This window comes from Asterias amurensis, chromosome 10, assembly GCF_032118995.1.
Source record: "Asterias amurensis chromosome 10, ASM3211899v1".
Lineage (NCBI taxonomy): Eukaryota > Metazoa > Echinodermata > Asteroidea > Forcipulatida > Asteriidae > Asterias > Asterias amurensis.
In genome coordinates this window covers 21,004,768-21,023,547 of record NC_092657.1, presented here as the reverse complement: position 1 = coordinate 21,023,547, position 18,780 = coordinate 21,004,768, and the positions used below count along the sequence as shown (strand labels likewise).

The 18,780-nt window shown below is 40.2% G+C and overlaps 2 protein-coding genes across 2 annotated transcripts in view; one reads left to right on the top strand and one right to left on the bottom strand.

Moving 5' to 3' along the window:
• LOC139943259 (uncharacterized) overlaps positions 1–18,780 on the top strand; it is a 133,230-nt gene that overhangs the window by 73,299 nt on the left and 41,151 nt on the right. The window lies entirely within an intron of this gene.
• LOC139942798 (uncharacterized) lies at positions 1,017–9,581 on the bottom strand. Its single transcript, XM_071939576.1, has 7 exons — positions 9,445–9,581; positions 8,635–8,744; positions 7,707–7,872; positions 5,575–5,770; positions 2,520–3,023; positions 1,380–1,416; positions 1,017–1,081 (listed from the first exon to the last, which is right to left on the bottom strand). The coding sequence occupies exons 2-7, from the start codon at positions 8,741–8,743 to the stop codon at positions 1,017–1,019; spliced, it is 1,077 nt and encodes a 358-aa protein (XP_071795677.1). The 5' UTR covers position 8,744; positions 9,445–9,581.

Here is an 18,780-nt window from a genome sequence, read left to right as displayed (position 1 = left end):
GGGAGGGATAAATAAGGTCTTCATTTTGTTTCGTGTGCCTGACCTCACATGACCTCTACTTCCTGTCGAAACGGGCCAAAAACCGAAGTGCCCTGTAACTCAAAAGTTGCAAAAGTTATGAAGTTGCTTTCCAGGGACAGCAGTGTCTAGCAAGGGTGGGCAGTTCAAAAACAATATCGATGACGTCACAAATTGCAACAGCGCCCTCTAGCGGCAGGTTGAAAACTCTTCAAAATGGACTTTTAGAAGATGTCTGTGATGAAGTTTTCTGCAATCACTTCAAATTTTACACACTCACTTACGGTCAGGCAGGCATCATATTTGTGAAGTTTCAGATCAATGATGTCATCGGGGGTCACGTGATGGACATTAACGGTGCACTTTTTGAAGTCGTATAACTCTCGAAGTAATGACGCGATTTTGTTGAAACTTTGTAGAATGTTAGATATGGCAAGTTCTCGTGAATTGTGAAATGACGTCATGATGACGTCATCACACGATTTTTTATGATTTTTTCTATTTTTGCACCTTTAACACATAAATTGCTATCCGAACATGGTATAATCCAAATTATTTTTTTAAATAGCCTGGATTAATCATAACTGCTGTAAAAAAAGAATGAATTTCAAATTCAGTTGACAAAATTTAAATTGTTATTAACGAAACAGCTCTGCATTTGTGCACAAATGCAATCATGTCTAGTTTTTGTATTAAAGTCCAATGTTGATAAAGTGAGCAAACAGAAAGTGTCATACAAATTTTAATCATTTTAGGTGCTGTCATTCTGCAGAATACTCATCATGGGTATTGAACTTTTTTGACTGCAATTGAGTTTCTCTCAAAGTCTTGTCATCAAAATCGAAAAAATGACAAAGGAACATACTAGCTTCAGTGGGCTATTTAGGCTACAAAATAGATCCAAACAAAGAAACCATCAAATTTGCGATTTTAAAGCATTTTTCAAAAAATTAAGGTCACATGATTTTATCAAAACTAGACTTTTTTATTTGGATAAATCATGTCATCTTTGGAGTTAGTTTAACTTCCAGCCGTACTGCACCAAATCCAACAGACTGTTTTTCTACAAGTATTTGACAAAAGAGGCTTTGTATTCAGATTATATCAGGTTATGAATAATATTGAAAAATCAAACGTAGATTTTAGTTCAGAGAGTCCATGCAGTGGAAGCCAGCGTGGGGCTAGACAGACGTAAATCTCAAGGCAAAATCAAAAGTAGTCAAGGATATTCCATAAAAAAAAAAAAAAAAAAAAAACCTAATCGTGTCAACATAGACAAATAGTGAGATCCTTTAAGGTTTAGTGCCTTTATTTCTTTCTAGTCATTTCAGTTTTTGTACAAATATTGAACATTTACTTACCCATAGCTTTTGACTGTCTCATCTGTTCACAGTTTGACTGAATAATAAACCATATACAGGATAACAAATTAAGACACATGTCATGAAGTACAGGTCCAATTTAAATTATCGTGTACATGCTCTTGTTTTGTTTATTTTAATTGTCTTGTTTTTCCTTTGGCCAATATCAATGTGTACCATAAAATGAGATCGTTTTCTGCAGTTTCTTGAGTAGATGAAACAATATCGTAGTAGGACTATAATTAGTTTCGCTCCTCAAAGATTTATAACTGTCACTGTTAATATTTATGAAATACCAATGATGTATTATATCATGTGAGGGCAATACCGAAATAAATGTTTATTGAATTGAATTGAATTGAATTGAAGATTGACATAAAGAAAAAATGGTAAATAGTAGCACGACTGCATCTTGCTGTCTCCAGTATTTACCCCAAAATAGTTTTAAGAACAGAACCTTTTGAGCCTGTTAAAGTTTTTAAATTTCTTAAAGGTAATATTAACCGTGTAACTGTCACAAGCTTACTTTTTGCCATGGGAGAAAGGATCCTTAAATAAAACGTTACACATATAAAAATATGAACAATGTTTACCGTTCTTAAACCACAAAAGAAAAAACAATCAAGTGGGTCAAGTGGAGGGTCATTTGGAGGGTCCACTGGTGGGTCCACTGGTGGGTCCATTGCAGGGTCCATTGGTGGGTCCACTGGTGGGTCCATTGGTGGGTTCACTGGAGGGTCCATTGGTGGGTCCACTGGTGGGTCCATTGGTGGGTTCACTGGAGGGTCCATTGGTGGGTCCACTGGTGGGTCCACTGGTGGGTCCATTGCAGGGTCCATTGGTGGGTCCATTGGAGGGTCCATTGGGTGGGTCCACTGGTGGGTCCACTGGTGGGTCCATTGCAGGGTCCATTGCAGGGTCCATTGGTGGGTCCACTGGTGGGTCCACTGGTGGGTCCACTGGTGGGTCCATTGCAGGGTCCATTGGTGGGTCCACTGGTGGGTCCATTGGTGGGTTCACTGGAAGGTCCATTGGTGGGTCCACTGGTGGGTCCATTGGTGGGTCCACTGGTGGGTCCACTGGTGGGTCCATTGCAGGGTCCATTGGTGGGTCCACTGGAGGGTCCATTGGTGGGTCCACTGGTGGGTCAACTGGTGGGTCCATTGCAGGGTCCATTGGTGGGTCCACTGGTGGGTCCATTGGTGGGTTCACTGGAGGGTCCATTGGTGGGTCCACTGGTGGGTCCATTGGTGGGTTCACTGGAGGGTCCATTGGTGGGTCCACTGGTGGGTCCACTGGTGGGTCCATTGCAGGGTCCATTGCAGGGTCCATTGCAGGGTCCATTGGTGGGTCCACTGGTGGATCCATTGGTGGGTTCACTGGAGGGTCCATTGGTGGGTCCACTGGTGGGTCCATTGCAGGGTCCATTGCAGGGTCCATTGGTGGGTTCACTGGAGGGTCCATTGGTGGGTTCACTTGAGGGTCCATTGGTGGGTCCACTGGTGGGACCACTGGTGGGTCCATTGCAGGGTCCATTGCAGGGTCCATTGGGGGGTCCATTGGTGGGTTCACTGGAGGGTCCAGTGAAGGGTAGACTGGATAGACCTTTGGCAGTTTATTTTTAGCTTGCTTTGGGGTTATTTTCTGGTAGAAAAATGTGAAAGTGATAATAGTCAATGACAGAATTGGCAATGCCAATAGGAAGTGAATAAATGTTCAAACAATGGACAGCACTGTTTACAAGTTAGAAATAATAGACAATTCTTATGAGGCACTTTTTTCTATATTAAACATATACGTCACAAATCTAAAAGTAAAACAGCTGAACATTTTTCTGTTATGATTTTCCTTATTTTGACCTATGCAACTTAATGGTGGTCCATTCATTGACCATGGATTTCATCAAAATAAAAACCAGGGCACATCATTTGATTTTTTTTAGCAGATTACAGATGCACCAACACTACAAATTATGTCTTTTATAATTACCTTCGCCACGTTTGTAGACACTGTCTCAACAGTATACAGTATACTGTTGAAACAGTAAAAGAATTGCATGAAAAAAAACGTAAACCAATTGCATCCATTTTGTGAACTTCTGGTTTTATACTGAACTGCAATGGACCCTGCAATTGAACCACCAGTGAAACCACCAATGGACCCTGTGATGGACCCACCAATGGAACCTCCAGTGAACCCACCAATGGACCCACCAATGGACCCTGCAATGGACCCTGCAATTGACCCACCAATGGACCCACCAATGGACCCTCCAATGGAACCTCCCGTGAACCCACCAATGGACCCTGCAATCGACCCAACAGTGAACCAACCAATGGACCCTGCAATGCACCCTCCAGTGAACCCACCAATGGACCCTCCAGTGAACCCACCAATGGACCCACCAATGGACCCTCCAATGGAACCTCCAGTGAACCTACCAATGCACCCTCCAGTGAACCCACCAATGGACCCACCAATGGACCCTCCAATGGAACCTCCAGTGAACCCACCAATTGACCCTGCAATGGACCCTGCAATTGACCCACCAGTGGACCCACCAGTGGACCCACCAATGGACCCTCCAATGGAACCTTCAGTGAACCCACCAATGGACCCTCCAGTGAACCAAACAATGGACCCACCAATGGACCCTCCAGTGAACCCACCAATGGACCCTGCAACTGACCCACCAGTGGACCCACCAACGGACCTACCAATGGACCCTCCAGTGAACCCTCCAATGGACCCACCAATGGAACCTCCAATGGAACCTCCAGTGAACCCACCAATGGACCAACCAGTGAACCCTCCAGTGAACCCACCAACGGACCTTCCAGTGGACCCACCAGTGGACCCACCAGTGGACCCACCAGTGGACCCACCAGTGGACCCACCAATGGACCCACCAGTGGACCCACCAATGGACCCACCAATGGACCCAACAGTGAACCCACCAGTGGACCCACCAATGGACCCTCCAGTGGACCCACCAATGGACCCAACAGTGAACCCAACAATGGACCCACCAATGGACCCAACAGTGAACCCACCAGTGGACCCACCAGTGGACCCACCAGTGGACCCACCAGTGGACCCACCAATGGACCCACCAAAGGACCCACCAGTGGACCCACCAATGGACCCACCAGTGGAGCCACCAGTGGACCCACCAGTGGAGCCACCAGTGGACCCACCAGTGGACCCACCAGTGGACCCACCAGTGGACCCACCAGTGGACCCACCAGTGGACCCACCAATGGACCCTCCAGTGGACCCACCAATGGACCCAACAGTGAACCCACCAATGGACCCACCAGTGGACCCACCAATGGACCCTCCAGTGAACCAACCAATGGACCCTCCAGTGAACCTACCAAGGGACCCTCCAGTGAACCAACCAATGGACCCTCCAGTGAACCTACCAATGGACCCACCAGTGGACCCACCAATGGACCCACCAATGGACCCTCCAGTGGACCCACCAATGGTCCCACCAATGGACCCAACAGTGAACCCACCAGTGGACCCACCAGTTGTCCCACCAGTGGACCCACCAGTGGACCCACCAATGGACCCACCAGTGGACCCACCAGTGGACCCACCAGTGGACCCACCAGTGGACCCACCAGTGGACCCACCAGTGGACCCACCAGTGGACCCACCAGTGGACCCACCAGTGGACCCACCAGTGGACCCACCAGTGGACCCACCAATGGACCCACCAGTGGACCCACCAATGGACCCACCAATGGACCCACCAATGGACCCACCAATGGACCCAACAGTGAACCCTCCAGTGAACCTACCAATGGACCCACCAGTGGACCTACCAATGGACCCACCAATGGACCCAACAGTGAACCCTCCAGTGAACCTACCAATGGACCCACCAGTGGACCCACCAGTGGACCCACCAGTGGACCCACCAGTGGACCCACCAGTGGACCCACCAGTGGACCCACCAATGGACCCTCCAGTGAACCTACCAATGGACCCACCAGTGGACCCACCAGTGAACCCGACAATGGAACCACCAGTGGACCCACCAATGGACCCTCCAGTGGACCCACCAATGGACCCACCAGAAATTCACAAAATGGATGCAATTTTTGTTTTGTTAATCAAAATCAAGAATTCAAATTTGTCAGAAAATAAATAAGATGTTATAGTGATTAGTATCTGCAATACATACCAATTTTCTCCAAGAGAGGTTGGGTACACCGTAGTCGCAACGAAGTTCTGTACCAGGACTAATATCTTTGGTGGCAAACAAACATATTCGGACTCCACCTGGGCATTTGTCAAACTTCAAGGCCTTGCAGTTTGCAAATGGAGCCTTTGCATCATTTACAAATCGCCTCATTTGCTTATCCATTGTAGCGTCAATACTACACATAAATTAAAAACATTTTTCTTTTTATTTACTTGATAAGTCAGTATGTTTGGTTTTTTATTTTGTGACAAAACAAATGAACAAATCAATTGTTGAAGTAAAATTGCAAAGGTCTGGTAAATACCACCGCCCCGACTCTCTGAGTCCAACCAGGAAGTGAATTTCGTAATATTAAGTTTTTTGGACGATTTTTCTCCCTAATTTCTGCCCTTAATAATGACGTTTCCATCAACAGCAATTTTCATGGATTCGTAATTTGAGGATCGGTTTTATAGAAGTTCCTTTGCACTGAAATCTTCGTGATTTAACGATCGGTCGCGGATGCACATCGAAAAAAAAAAAAGTGAGGCGAGAGCGATGTGTTTAGGTCATAACTTTGCATAAAATATATATGAAGCGAGGTTGAAACTAGACTCCACACAGCACGTCTTCCGACCCTGGAAATTTGAGTTGTGTGTTTCCCTACTCGCCTACGTATTATTGTATGGAACATGCGATCGCGGCCACATTAGATCTAGCAAATATCAAGACTTGTCAAACCATCTTTCGAACTTACAATAAATCTTTGGTATTTTACTGCCGTATCCCTCATTTACTGTGAAAAGGAACACCTTTTGGACTCGACCGGCGGACTCATAAAGGAAGGGTCTTGACTTGTCCGCCGTTATTTTCACTCGCATGGCGATCGGGCGATCGACCGCGCTTTTGCGAACCCTGCCGTCCGTAGCCTTTATTCAAGATGCACCGCAGCACCCCCAGCCCAGATGTCACGCACGAAGAAAAAAAAGACCAGTGCGAGCAGCGAAGCCGCGAAGCGCCTTTACCAACACGTTTTGCTAATCAGTCATTCATGATCATGAAATATTTATATATGCAATTTCTTGTAACCAATCACCGTCAGCTAGATATTGGACTCTTCTATATTGAGGTGGGTAATACAGTCTGGCAATTAATTATGTCACGCAATTGTGAGTAAATTGCGCAAGAGTTGTGTCTTATTATAATATTGGCCAACATCAAAGCGAGCTATTACATTATGGAAACATTTCTCCTACCAAAATCGGTAGCAAAAAGTAAAGAAAAACATAAAGCCCCCAAACGAGTTGGTAATATTAAAAAGACGCTTCGCCGCTCGCGCTGGTATTTTTCGTCGTGATATCTGGGCTGGGGGTGCCACGGGGTGCCTTGATTAAAGGCTATTGCCGTCCTGAGATAGACGGAATCAGTACGAAAATTATTCGGTGTACGGACTGGTAGCCAGTCCATACAAGAGAGTAGTCCGGTGCCTTGTTTTTGATAGTAAACAACTCTGCTACGTTTAATATGGTTGCCATGCCACGTTCTCAACTGCAAGGTCTAATTCTTGCGCGATGCAAATGGCATGCTGCATAAGAAAACTAACTTGTGTGCGGGATCAGAGCGTACGCTACGTATGTATGTCTGGAAACAATTTGATCTTCATAATGAGTGACAACGTTAACATTATTTTTAGTAATGCTTTCGAATACATAATGAAATGGAATCAATAGAAAAACACATACCTTACGGCCAAGTGGCCGTAAGGTACGTGTTTTTAGAGGGGCATCATGGTAATTCGCTGGGGCATCGCGGCAATGGCCGCTGGTGGCCGCTGTAAAGGTTGAGGCTTGATCTGAAGAATCATGAATAGCAATCCGTCACAATTCACCGTAAAAAAAAAACAATAATACACAATGTTATAAAGTGTCAAAACTTGTAATCAATTTTAAAGTTTGCACAAAGCTATCCTTATTGTCTCAAAGCATGTCAGACAACACAATTTCCCTTGAGTCTTCAAAACATAAAAACTTATATTAATAGTTTATCCAAAGCGAAAGAATGATCACTAAGGTCTTCTCACTTAAAATGTGTATACATGTACACAAAAATGAAAATATAAACTTGTAACTAACCAAAGTGTCTTGGCAGCATGTTTAAAATAAAACATGAAACTGCCATAGTGTTTGCGCTCGTACAACTTCTCCTTTCTTTCTGCCTCCTCTGCTTCAATCTTCTCCCCCGCATACTCGAGGAGGAAGTCATTTTTTTCCCATTTCTTTAAAGTAAACACGCCACGTCCTATGGGTAAAAAGTACACAAGTAATCATAATCACCCGTAACTAGGGCATTTGAAGGTGACCATTTCATCGGGGGGGGGGGGGGGGAGGGGGGGGGGGCACTTCTGGCCAAGTTTACATTTGCCTTTTTCTTAAACAAGCCCCTTCCCAGCACAGTTTTTATGCCATTTCCTTTTTTCCGTAAGATAATCTGACACGAGTGTAAAAACATATACGTTGTCTGTGTGTAAATGGAAACGTAGTTTAAAAACACTAAACTATCACATTAAAGCACATAAAGTGTAACATTTTACTATTAAAAATTCCAAACCAGATTTCAAATGGGTGGAGGGCACCCAGAGAGGGGGAAGAGGGTTCCGGGGGTGGGGGGGGGGGTGGGGACATGTGCCCCGAGTTACATCACTGATGTAAATGTATAAAGAGTTAGAAGAATCCACGCCCAAATACACACTTTCCATAATTTGTGCTTTAAAGGGACACACCAGCTTGGTTAGGCTGTTTAGGTTACAAAATAGACCCAAACATGCTACTCAATATTATCATTCAAAGTGATTAAAACATAAATATCTTGTTCCGCACATTTCAGGATGAAATCAGTCCCTGCTTACAAACACCAGTCTCTCAATTATCGACAACAAAACTCGTACATTGTATTTGCAAAATACGTGCACCATTTTTATTTTTACTGAACAGTATTGAAATGGAAAAAAACCTGGTATAAACAAAGTTTTTTAAAAGTAAATAAATAAAACCTACACCTCACCAATGTTCTTATTGAAATGCTTGACTTCAAAACCCTCCTGATCATATTTCTGCATGCACCTTCTTGCTTCCTCCAAAGGAATACTGATAAATGGGTTCCGCAATCTCATTCTACATAAAATAAACAATAATTTAAAGTTGTTACTAACGTCATCTCACCGCCATACTAGGGACTGTACGAAGTTTCCAAAATGTTTCAGATCATATAGGCCTACAGATGGATGCGATAATCGTAACCCCCAATCCACGGTCGCAAACCAGTGGGTTATGAAGCAGAGTGCATAATAATCTTAACTTGATGCAATTTTGAACAAGTGACCAGATTTGCCAAATTATTACCACTTTCAAAAAACATAACACACATACAAGAACACAGGCATAATCTTCACTGTGTAGTGTGTGTATTGAATTAATTTAGAATACTTAAAACATCATTGAGAAAATATTTGGCACAAAAACGACAAAAAACAGAGAATGGTCGGATTGTCCATGAATCAAATTGCGCTGTTGCATGTCAACATACATGACATAGAACATTGTCCTTCCAAAATCTCAACTAATCAGTGTAAACCAAACCCAGGGTACGAAATTAAGAAAATTTGCTGACTGAAAATAGGTTGCCCACAAGAAAAATAGGATAACTTTCCGTATGGCGCCACCACCTTTTCACTCATTTTTACAAAAAGGGAAAAATCAATCAGGTTAATTAGATACTATATTATTTTATTTCGAATGAAAAGTGGTGGCGCCATACGGAAACTTTTCCGAAAAATAGGTTGCCCGAAAAAAAAGAGATAAAGGTAAGTCTTACTCTAACTCTTGACAAAACCAGCGTCGGTATCACTTCTTACATGTTTTGGGTTTTTACCCATTGAAAAACCAAACTTTAGGAGGCTCATTGTTATTCTTTGTGTCATGCAACTTTCGTAAAATATTAGAACTGTCAGTGTCAACCACGCAAATTAAAGTAGCGAGTGGATCTGCGCTCACACATGCTCGCTAGCTGTTCCCACACGCTTGTTATGCGCGCGTGCAGCATAACACGCGTGGCACCAGTGATCCCCGGAAAAGCGCAATTTCTAGAAAGCGCGTGTGCCCGCAGCCTCCATTCATCGTGTTTATCATAAGCAAGCTGGTCCCGCGCGCGGCACACTGTGCAGCATGACAACTGCGCGGCACCAGCGGTTGCTGGAAAGCGCGTGTGCGACCAGGATCAGCGGTGCAAACGTTCAGTCCCAACTATAGAAATGACCCAACTATGTGTTTTGCTACACAGCAAAGATGGTAAGTAAAGGCCCATATATCTGCAGTTAGGCTGATTCTATAGTTGGGACAGAACAATAACGTGAATTCCAATGGGAGACTTTTTGAAAGCTCTGCCACTAGAGGGCAGCAGACCTACCAGGTAAGGCTGCACAACTCCTATAGCAAACAATGGTAAATGCTAAACATTCAAAAATACTCAAAAAATATTTAGAAGTCTCTCAGCCTCTTGAAAATTAAATCAGATACAATGTCATACAACTAAACTTCAGATTTCTTCTCATTTTTTGGTAGGTCACCATTTTGGAATTTTTGCTAATTACCCCAGAAGAAATTTACACTCCCAAAACCTCATGCACACCGCTTGCTTTCATAGGGGAACTCGTGTCCAGTACGTCCTGTTCCAGAACAGTTTGGTTTATGCTGGCATTGTGTTATGAAAAACAAAAAAACAGTTTGGCTAAATCTAAATACAAAATCAAAAACACGCAAAACACAAGGTATTTGCTGTCAGTGACCGTCACTCATGCTTCTCCTATAGACTGTGCAAGTCTCGCGCAGATTTGAACTTCCGGGACCATTGTGGTCCCAACCTTATGGAGTTTTACGTTGGGGAGATTTTGTTTCGCCCACTTCTTTAGTTTAATATAGTTTATGACCATAACAATGACATATGTTGTTAAAAATGTAATACTAATTAACAACATATATAAAAGTAAAAATTAGGTCAACATAATAACGAAGAAAAACAGATATTTAAACTTGACCTCAGGTCAGGTTACTTGTAAAAAATTAAGAATTTGTGCCCATCTCCGATCAAGAAACTTACGCAGACGCTTGTTTTTGCTTCTCCTATCCTAAGTTGTTGACATTACCTGGTGAAGAGCGCCCTCTCTTGGTGAATGGCAGATAGTGTAAAGTTTCCCATTTAAGTGCTGTACGTGTACCCTACGCACGTGCATTACTGTCCCGCTATTATTACACAGCACTGCAATTTTAACCGCGCTGTGCCATCGCATATTATTTAATACGTGAATGATGATGCTGGAAAGTTCTCACATGGCTCGCGGTACGGTTGACGTCGTGGAATATACAAAAATGGTTGAACATCACAAATATTTTTTTTGGTGTGGAAAATTCAAACGATCTTTGGAGCTGGCACAATATAAGCAGGTTAGGCCTAACTTGTTGTTTTTCATAAGGTTGCCCGTCGGGCAACGGCGACACAATCACAGGTTGCCCGGATGATTTTTTGGTTGCCCCGGGCAACTGGGCAACCGTTAATTTCGCACCCTGAAACCGCTGCGTAGGAGTGGCACTCGTCTGTCTGCGTGCACTTAATATTTTTAACGGATTTGCACAATCATTTGTGACCCCGAGTTACATCACTGAATTAATCTTGCAAGTCAAGCTGATGGGATCGCTCTAAAGAAAAGAAGAGTTATAATGTTCAGGGTGTGTTTGTTCTCAACCCCTGGATGGATCATGCTGAGGAAAATTATTCAGTTTCAGTTGAATATAGCTTTAAGATTGTCTTACCTGTTTGAGTAGATTTGCGGGTTACACAGGAGTCAATGTCAAGCTGATGGGATCGCTCTACAGACAGGAAAGAGTTAAAATTTTAAGAGTCAGTTCAGGTAAATAGTTGACATAGTTGCTCACGGTCAAAAAATGAATTTTTTTTATACTTTGTTGGTGGAAGGGCCTTGGGGTGCAAGTAAACAAAATTGCATTTTCAATTCTATATATAGCCCGTTGCCATGGTTACGGCTCATTTTGTTTTTTGGCCATTTTAGGCCGATTTTGGGGTCTGAAAAACTGGTTTTTAGCTCATATTTACAACTCCACCCAACCAAAATGCAACATTATTTCAAAAAACCTTTTATATCACTACAAAGTATCATCCTTGGCCTTCCTTGAGAAAAAAAATTATTGCTTTAAATAACACCCTTGTGCTATTTTTGCATCATGCATTACAGTATGTTTTTAGAACTTGCAAAATCGACATTTTTACCCTATTTTTTGACCCCAAAATGTCAACTTGCCAGGGGTCTCAGAAAATTTTCCTTTCGGCTGTGATTAGGGCCAACAGTGGTCTTTCCATATCTGGTGTCAAAAACTTGGGCAATTGTATCCTGTTGTGACAGTACTGCCTCAAAACTAGACTTTTTTCCCAAAAACATGAAAAATGCCTTTTTAAGGGTCTTTTCACATAATATCGAAATACGTGTCCACGGTATAAAAAAGGAATATTTTTCTTATACTTTGTGGATGGTAGGATGGTAGGGACTTGGGGTCCAAATAAATAACATTTACATTTCAAATCATAATATAATACGTTGCCATGGTAACAGTTCATTAACACATGTGTTTAGGCCACTTTAGGCCGATCTTGGGGTATGAAAAACTGTTTTTTTAGTTAATATTTACAAATCCACCCCACCAAAAAACAACAATATTTCATAAAACCTTTTACATCACTACAAAGTATCATCCTTGGCTTTACTTGAGACAAAAAAAATATTGCTAACAATTTCACCCTTGTGCTATTTTTAGAACGTGCATTAGAGTATGTTTTTAGAACTTGCAAAATCAACATTTTTACCAGATTTGTTGCCCTCAAAATTTCATTTTTTTCAGGGGTCTCAGAATATTTTCCTTTCGGTTTTGATCAGGGCCAAAATTTGTCTTTTTTATTTCTGGTAAGAAAAACTTGGCAAGTGTATCCTGATGTTAACAGTACTGTCTCAAAAATAGACTTTTTTCCTCAAACAGAAAAAATGCATTTTGAATTGTTTTTTTCTTCATACTGAATTTCTAACATTAAAAAGTAATAATTCTATCAATCTTGCAGCTTTTCCTTAGCACTAGTGGATTACCCAACATTTATCAGGAACTGTTGATGACCTTAATTTTAGAATTTGTCCGGCCCAGCCCCAATCATATTTCTTGACATTGCATAAAACAATGTTTTGTGAATAGCGCCTCTTCTTTTGAAAGTGTTCCCATTCGGTTGTTATTGGTGTTTTCATTTCTTCTGGGTAGAAACACTGTGTTTATTGTATCCTGTTGTGACTGATCATGCCTTAAGTATAGTAATTTTTTCAAAAACAATGCATGCTTGTTAAAAATCTGGCACTGTTTCCATGCCCTTTGAGTACTGAATACAAAGTTTTTATTTAAACATAATGGTATCCAACCAAACCATAACCAATGCTTTGCCACTGAGAGTTCTTGATTTGGCTACTTTACCTATTATACAGGTATGATTCCCATTGCAAGTAGAGTGCGATGAGCATTCTTTACAAGTTGTCTTTAATACAGGGCCTACTCTCCTTGGTCCCTGCCTGCTACCAAATGTAAAACTTTTCTTAGAGACAGAGATCATAAACAATGTAGTTTCTGTGCTTGCGGCAGATGGTTTGGAGCATCCAATCATGTCCAACACAAACGTGGGAAATTAAAAAGCCCGCTTAAAAGTGTTGGAAAAGTTTGCCAAGATCTTATTAAAAACAATGATACTAACGATTTGCAAGATGAGCGTAAGAGATTATTTAAAAGGAACACGTTGCCTGGGATCGGTTAAGTTGGTCTTTGAAATGCGTTTGTAACGGTTTGTTTTAAAATGCATGGTTTTTGAGTGATACTTGTGTGGATCATTATATTCTACTTTTAAAATATCTTTCTAATCATAATGCATTTTTTAATAAACATTTACAAACGCTTTTCAAATACCAACTCGACCGATCCAAGGCAACGTGTTCCTTTAATGAAACAACATTGAAAGAAGTTGTAAAAACTTGCACCTGCTGAACATAAATAAGTAAGATGCATTTGCAGTAACAAAAGTCTATTGAGGCTAGTTTGATTATTATTTCCATTCACTATCTTACTAATTCATAATTATTATATATGTCTCTGAGAACGATCAACAAAAAACATTGTCAAACATTACCTGCTGAATTGTTTATCACGTTAAATAAACCAACTCTTTCATTGTTTGCAACAGTACAATTGAAAGGAACCCCACCATAGATGGGGGAACTGCTTACAGAAGGCCAAAGCAGGTGAATGGCCATTTATACTTTGGATACAGTGCTTGCTCACTTTTAGAGCCTCTTTGTTCTGATTGGGATGAAAATGTTTAGTTTGGTAGCGGGCAGGGGACCAAGAAGACTATTATAAGGCCATGTAAAGACAAGAACAGTAAAGATTGCTCATCGCACTACTTCTCTTCTTGCAATGTGTACCATACCTGTACAACTAGGTAAAGTAGTTCTGACAAAATAAGATCTCAGTGGCTTAAAGAGCATGGAAACAGTGCCATTTATTTTTAACAAGCATGCTCGTTTTTTTGTTTTTTATCAATTCAAACTAAGGGATAACTTCAAAATGCATTTTTATTGTTTTTGGAAAAATTACCATTTTTGAGGCAGAAGTGTCACAACAGGATACAATAAACCAAAGTGTTTCTCCCCAGTAGTCATGCAAACCATAATAATAGCCCAATCAAAACAAAAAGGGAAATATTCTGAGAACCAATAAAACATTAAAGACAGTACAAACTTTCTTGATGTGCAAGGGGAATTAAAAAATGTTATTTTCAAAAAAGAGGCGCTGTTCACAAAACTGTTATTTTATTTTATGCAATGTCAAGAAATATGATTGGGCCAGGGCCGGGGTGGGGCAAATTATAAGATTTATGTCATCAACAAGTCCTGATCAATGTTGGTAATGCACTAAACCTACAAAGTGCTTATAAAAAGCTGCCAGATTGATGGAATTATTGCTTACTTCTTCATGTTATAAATTCAAAATGAAGCAAATATTTCAAAATGCATTTCTCTATGTTTTCGGGGAAAAGGGTCTATTTTTGAGACAGTTCTGTTACATCAGGATACAATTGCCCGAGTTTTTCTTACCAGAAATAAAATGACAAATTATGGCCCTGATCAAAACCGAAAGGAAAATATTCTGAGACCCCTGAAAAATGGAATTTTGAGGGCAAAAAATATGGTAAAAATGTTGATTTTGCAAGCTCTAAAAACATACTGTAATGCACGTTCTTAAAATAGAACAAGGGTGAAATTTATAGCAATATTTTTTTTGTCTCAAGTAAAGCCAAGGATGATACTTTGTAGTGATGTAAAAGGTTTTATGAAATATTTTTGTTTTTTGGTGGGGTGGAGTTGTAAATATTAGCTTAAAAAAACAGTTTTTCATACCCCAAAATCGGCCCAAAGTGGCCTAAACACAAATGAACAGTTACCATGGCAACGTGTTATATTATGATTTGAAATGTTAATGTTGTTTATTTGCACCCCAAGTCCCTACCATCCACAAAGTATAAGAAAAATATTCCTTTTTCTTTTACCATGGACACGTATGTCGATATTATGTGAAAAGACCCTTAAAAAGGCATTTTTCATGTTTTTGGGAAAAAAGTCTAGTTTTGAGGCAGTACTGGCCCAACAGGATACAATTGCCCAAGTTTTTGACACCAGATATGGAAAGACCAATGTTGGCCCTAATCACAGACGAAAAGAAAATTTTCTGAGACCCCTGGCAAGTTGACATTTTGGGGTCCAAAAATAGGGTAAAAATGTCGATTTTGCAAGTTCTAAAAACATACTGTAATGCATGATGCAAAAATAGCACAAGGGTGATATTTAAAGCAATAATTTTTTTTCTCAAGGAAGGCCAAGGATGATACTTTGTAGTGATATAAAAGGTTTTTTGAAATAATATTGCGTTTTGGTGGGGTGGAGTTGTAAATATGAGCTAAAAAACAGTTTTTCAGACCCCAAAATCGGCCTAAAATGGCCAAAAAACAAAATGAGCCGTAACCATGGCAACGGGCTATATATAGAATTGAAAATGCAATTTTGTTTACTTGCACCCCAAGGCCCTTCCACCAACAAAGTATAAAAAAAAATCATTTTTTGACCGTGAGCAACTATGTCAACTATTTACCTGAACTGACTCTTAAGGCTTTGTTTGTTCTAACTACTGGATGGATCATGCTGAGGAAAATTATTCAGTTTCAGTTGAATATAGCTTTAAGATTGTCTTACCTGTTTGAGTAGATTTGCGGGTTACACAGGAGTCAATGTCAAGCTGATGGGATCGCTCTACAGACAGGAAACAGTTAACATTTTAAGGCTTTGTTTGTTCTAACTACTGGATGGATCATGCTGAGGAAAATTATCAAGTTTCAGTTGAATATAGCTTTAAGATTGTCTTACCTGTTTGAGTAGATTTGCAGGTTACACAGGAGTCAATGTCAAGCTGATGGGATCGCTCTACAGACAGGAAAGATTTTAAATTTTAAGGCTTTGTTTGTTCTTACTACTGGATGGATTATGCTGAGGAAAATTATTCTTCAGTTGAATATAGCTTTAAGATTGTCTTACCTGTTTGAGTAGATTTGCAGGTTACACAGGAGTCAATGTCAAGCTGATGGGATCGCTCTACAGACAGGAAAGAGTTTAAAATTTTAAGGCTTTGTTCGTTCTAACTACTGGATGGATCATGCTGAGGAAAATTATCAAGTTTCAGTAGAATATAGCTTTAAGATTGTCTTACCTGTTTGAGTAGATTTGCGGGTTACACAGGAGTCAATGTCAAGCTGATGGGATCGCTCTAAAGACAGGAAAGAGTTAAAATTTTAAGGCTTTGTTAGAATAGTCGTCCGAAACGGGTACGCGAGCTCATACACGTACGTTACAAACGGATACCGTTTTGTTGATTTTCGTTGTATTTTAGCCCTAGATTAACAACATTTTGCCCAATTTTACTGTTCAGTGTGTCATTCACGATATAGATAGAATTGTGTAAGTCATTTGTAAGCAAAAAAAAAGAAGAAAATTCAGTGTAAACAGGATCTCTATTTTTGCCATGCTTGCTGGAAACTTTCTTTACACGCGTTTAACATGTGAGTCTGAAAACGAACAGTTGAACAAAAATACTATTCAATCAAATTCTCCAACGTAACAAGAAAAATACAGAATGTTTTTGGATTTGTTTTGCTCGTAAAACTTTTGCCAAAGTGTATATAGGGGGGCCCTCTACTTTGTCCTAGGCCTGACGTATGTATCTATGATTGCGAAACAAAATTTGACACGCATCCAACGTGAATGGATACGGTTATCGTATCTGTATCTGTATCCGTACGCTTGCGAAACCTCTCTAATATCTCAAAAACGCTACCACCTTTTGAAATGAAATTTTCACAGGTTAGTTTTATGGTATATGGTATAATATACAACTATATAGGATTGAAACAAACAATAGGCTCCAATTACCAAACGTGTACGATGCCTTTAAGATTGTCTTACCTGTTTGAGTAGATTTGCAGGTTACACAGGAGTCAACATCAACAGATGGGATCGCTCTACAGACAGGAAAGAGTTAAAATTTTAAGGGTTTGTTTGTTCTAACTACTGGATGGATCATGCTTGGGGAAATATTCAGTTTCAGTTACACAGGAATCAATGTCAATCTGCAAGGAGTTTGGCTTATGCCGATTGGTCAATATGATGCATGTGCAGGGTTGAAAAACCTAGCATTCACGGTTAATGGACAATTCGGCCAGTCTTTGGTAAGCTTTTGGTTGTTTTTGTTTTCTTCCAAGTATTTTCTCGATGATGTAACGAAATAGTGCATATTAGAGGTACGTGATTGGCCCCCTTTTAGATATTCTAACAACACAAGTACATGTACATGTATAATTATATTCCCAATGTTTTAGGTTTCATTGAAATTATTTTGTCAGCAGGAACAGCACAATATACGTACCATGGTGATTGATTTTTATATGCCAGATGTTAAGCTTGCCTTCTTTTTTTAGCCTTCGAGAACTACACTCTGCTAAACATGAGGCAATTTTAACAATTTTTTTTTTAATTTACAGTTATACCATCCATAGGTCATTTTTGTTTTGTTTTCAACCGAGCTTATTCTACTATATAATTATAATATGAGGCTGACCAGTGCATTATTAGGCACTGGGCAGTATCACTATCAGTGCAGTGTAAGTAACCAGAATAATCTCCTTCAAATCATTTTCTAAATGATTGAGTGTTATGCAGGCCTCGACCTCTACAGCGGCCACCAGCGGCCATTGCCGCGATGCCCCAGCGAATTGCCGTGAAGCCCTTTTAAAAATCACGTACCTTATGGCCACTTGGCCGTCGTGCCCTTTTCCATTGATTCCATAACATTATTTATTCGAAAATGTTATTTAGTGTTAACATTGTGACCCATTTAATTTATATGGAGGTAAAATTCGGAACGTACGATCCCGCACACTAGTTTTCACAATGCTGCTTCTGTGCAACAAAAAATGTGTCGAGAATATGGCGTGTCAAACGTTGCATTATTCGATAATGTACAATATATGTGCGATGTTTCTCATATATATGCGATAATTGTCACATATGTGCGATATTCATTTGATGTATGCAATAAATGTAATATATATGCAATAAATGTAATATATATGCAATAAATATAATATATATGCAATAAATTGTAATATATGTGCGATAAATTGTAATATATGTGCGATAAATTGTAATATATGTGCGATAAATTGTAATATATGTGCGATAAATTGTAATATATGTGCGATAAATTGTAATATATGTGCGATAAATTGTAATATATGTGCGATAAATTGTAATATGTGTGCGATAAATTGTAATATATGTGCGATAAATTGTAATATATGTGCGATAAATTGTAATATATGTGCAATAATTTGCAATATATGTGCGATAATTTGCAATAGAGATGCGATAAGTTTTAATATATGTTTGATAATTTTGTAGTATATTATATGCGATCATTTGTATGCGATGTTTTGTGACGGTATACATATGCG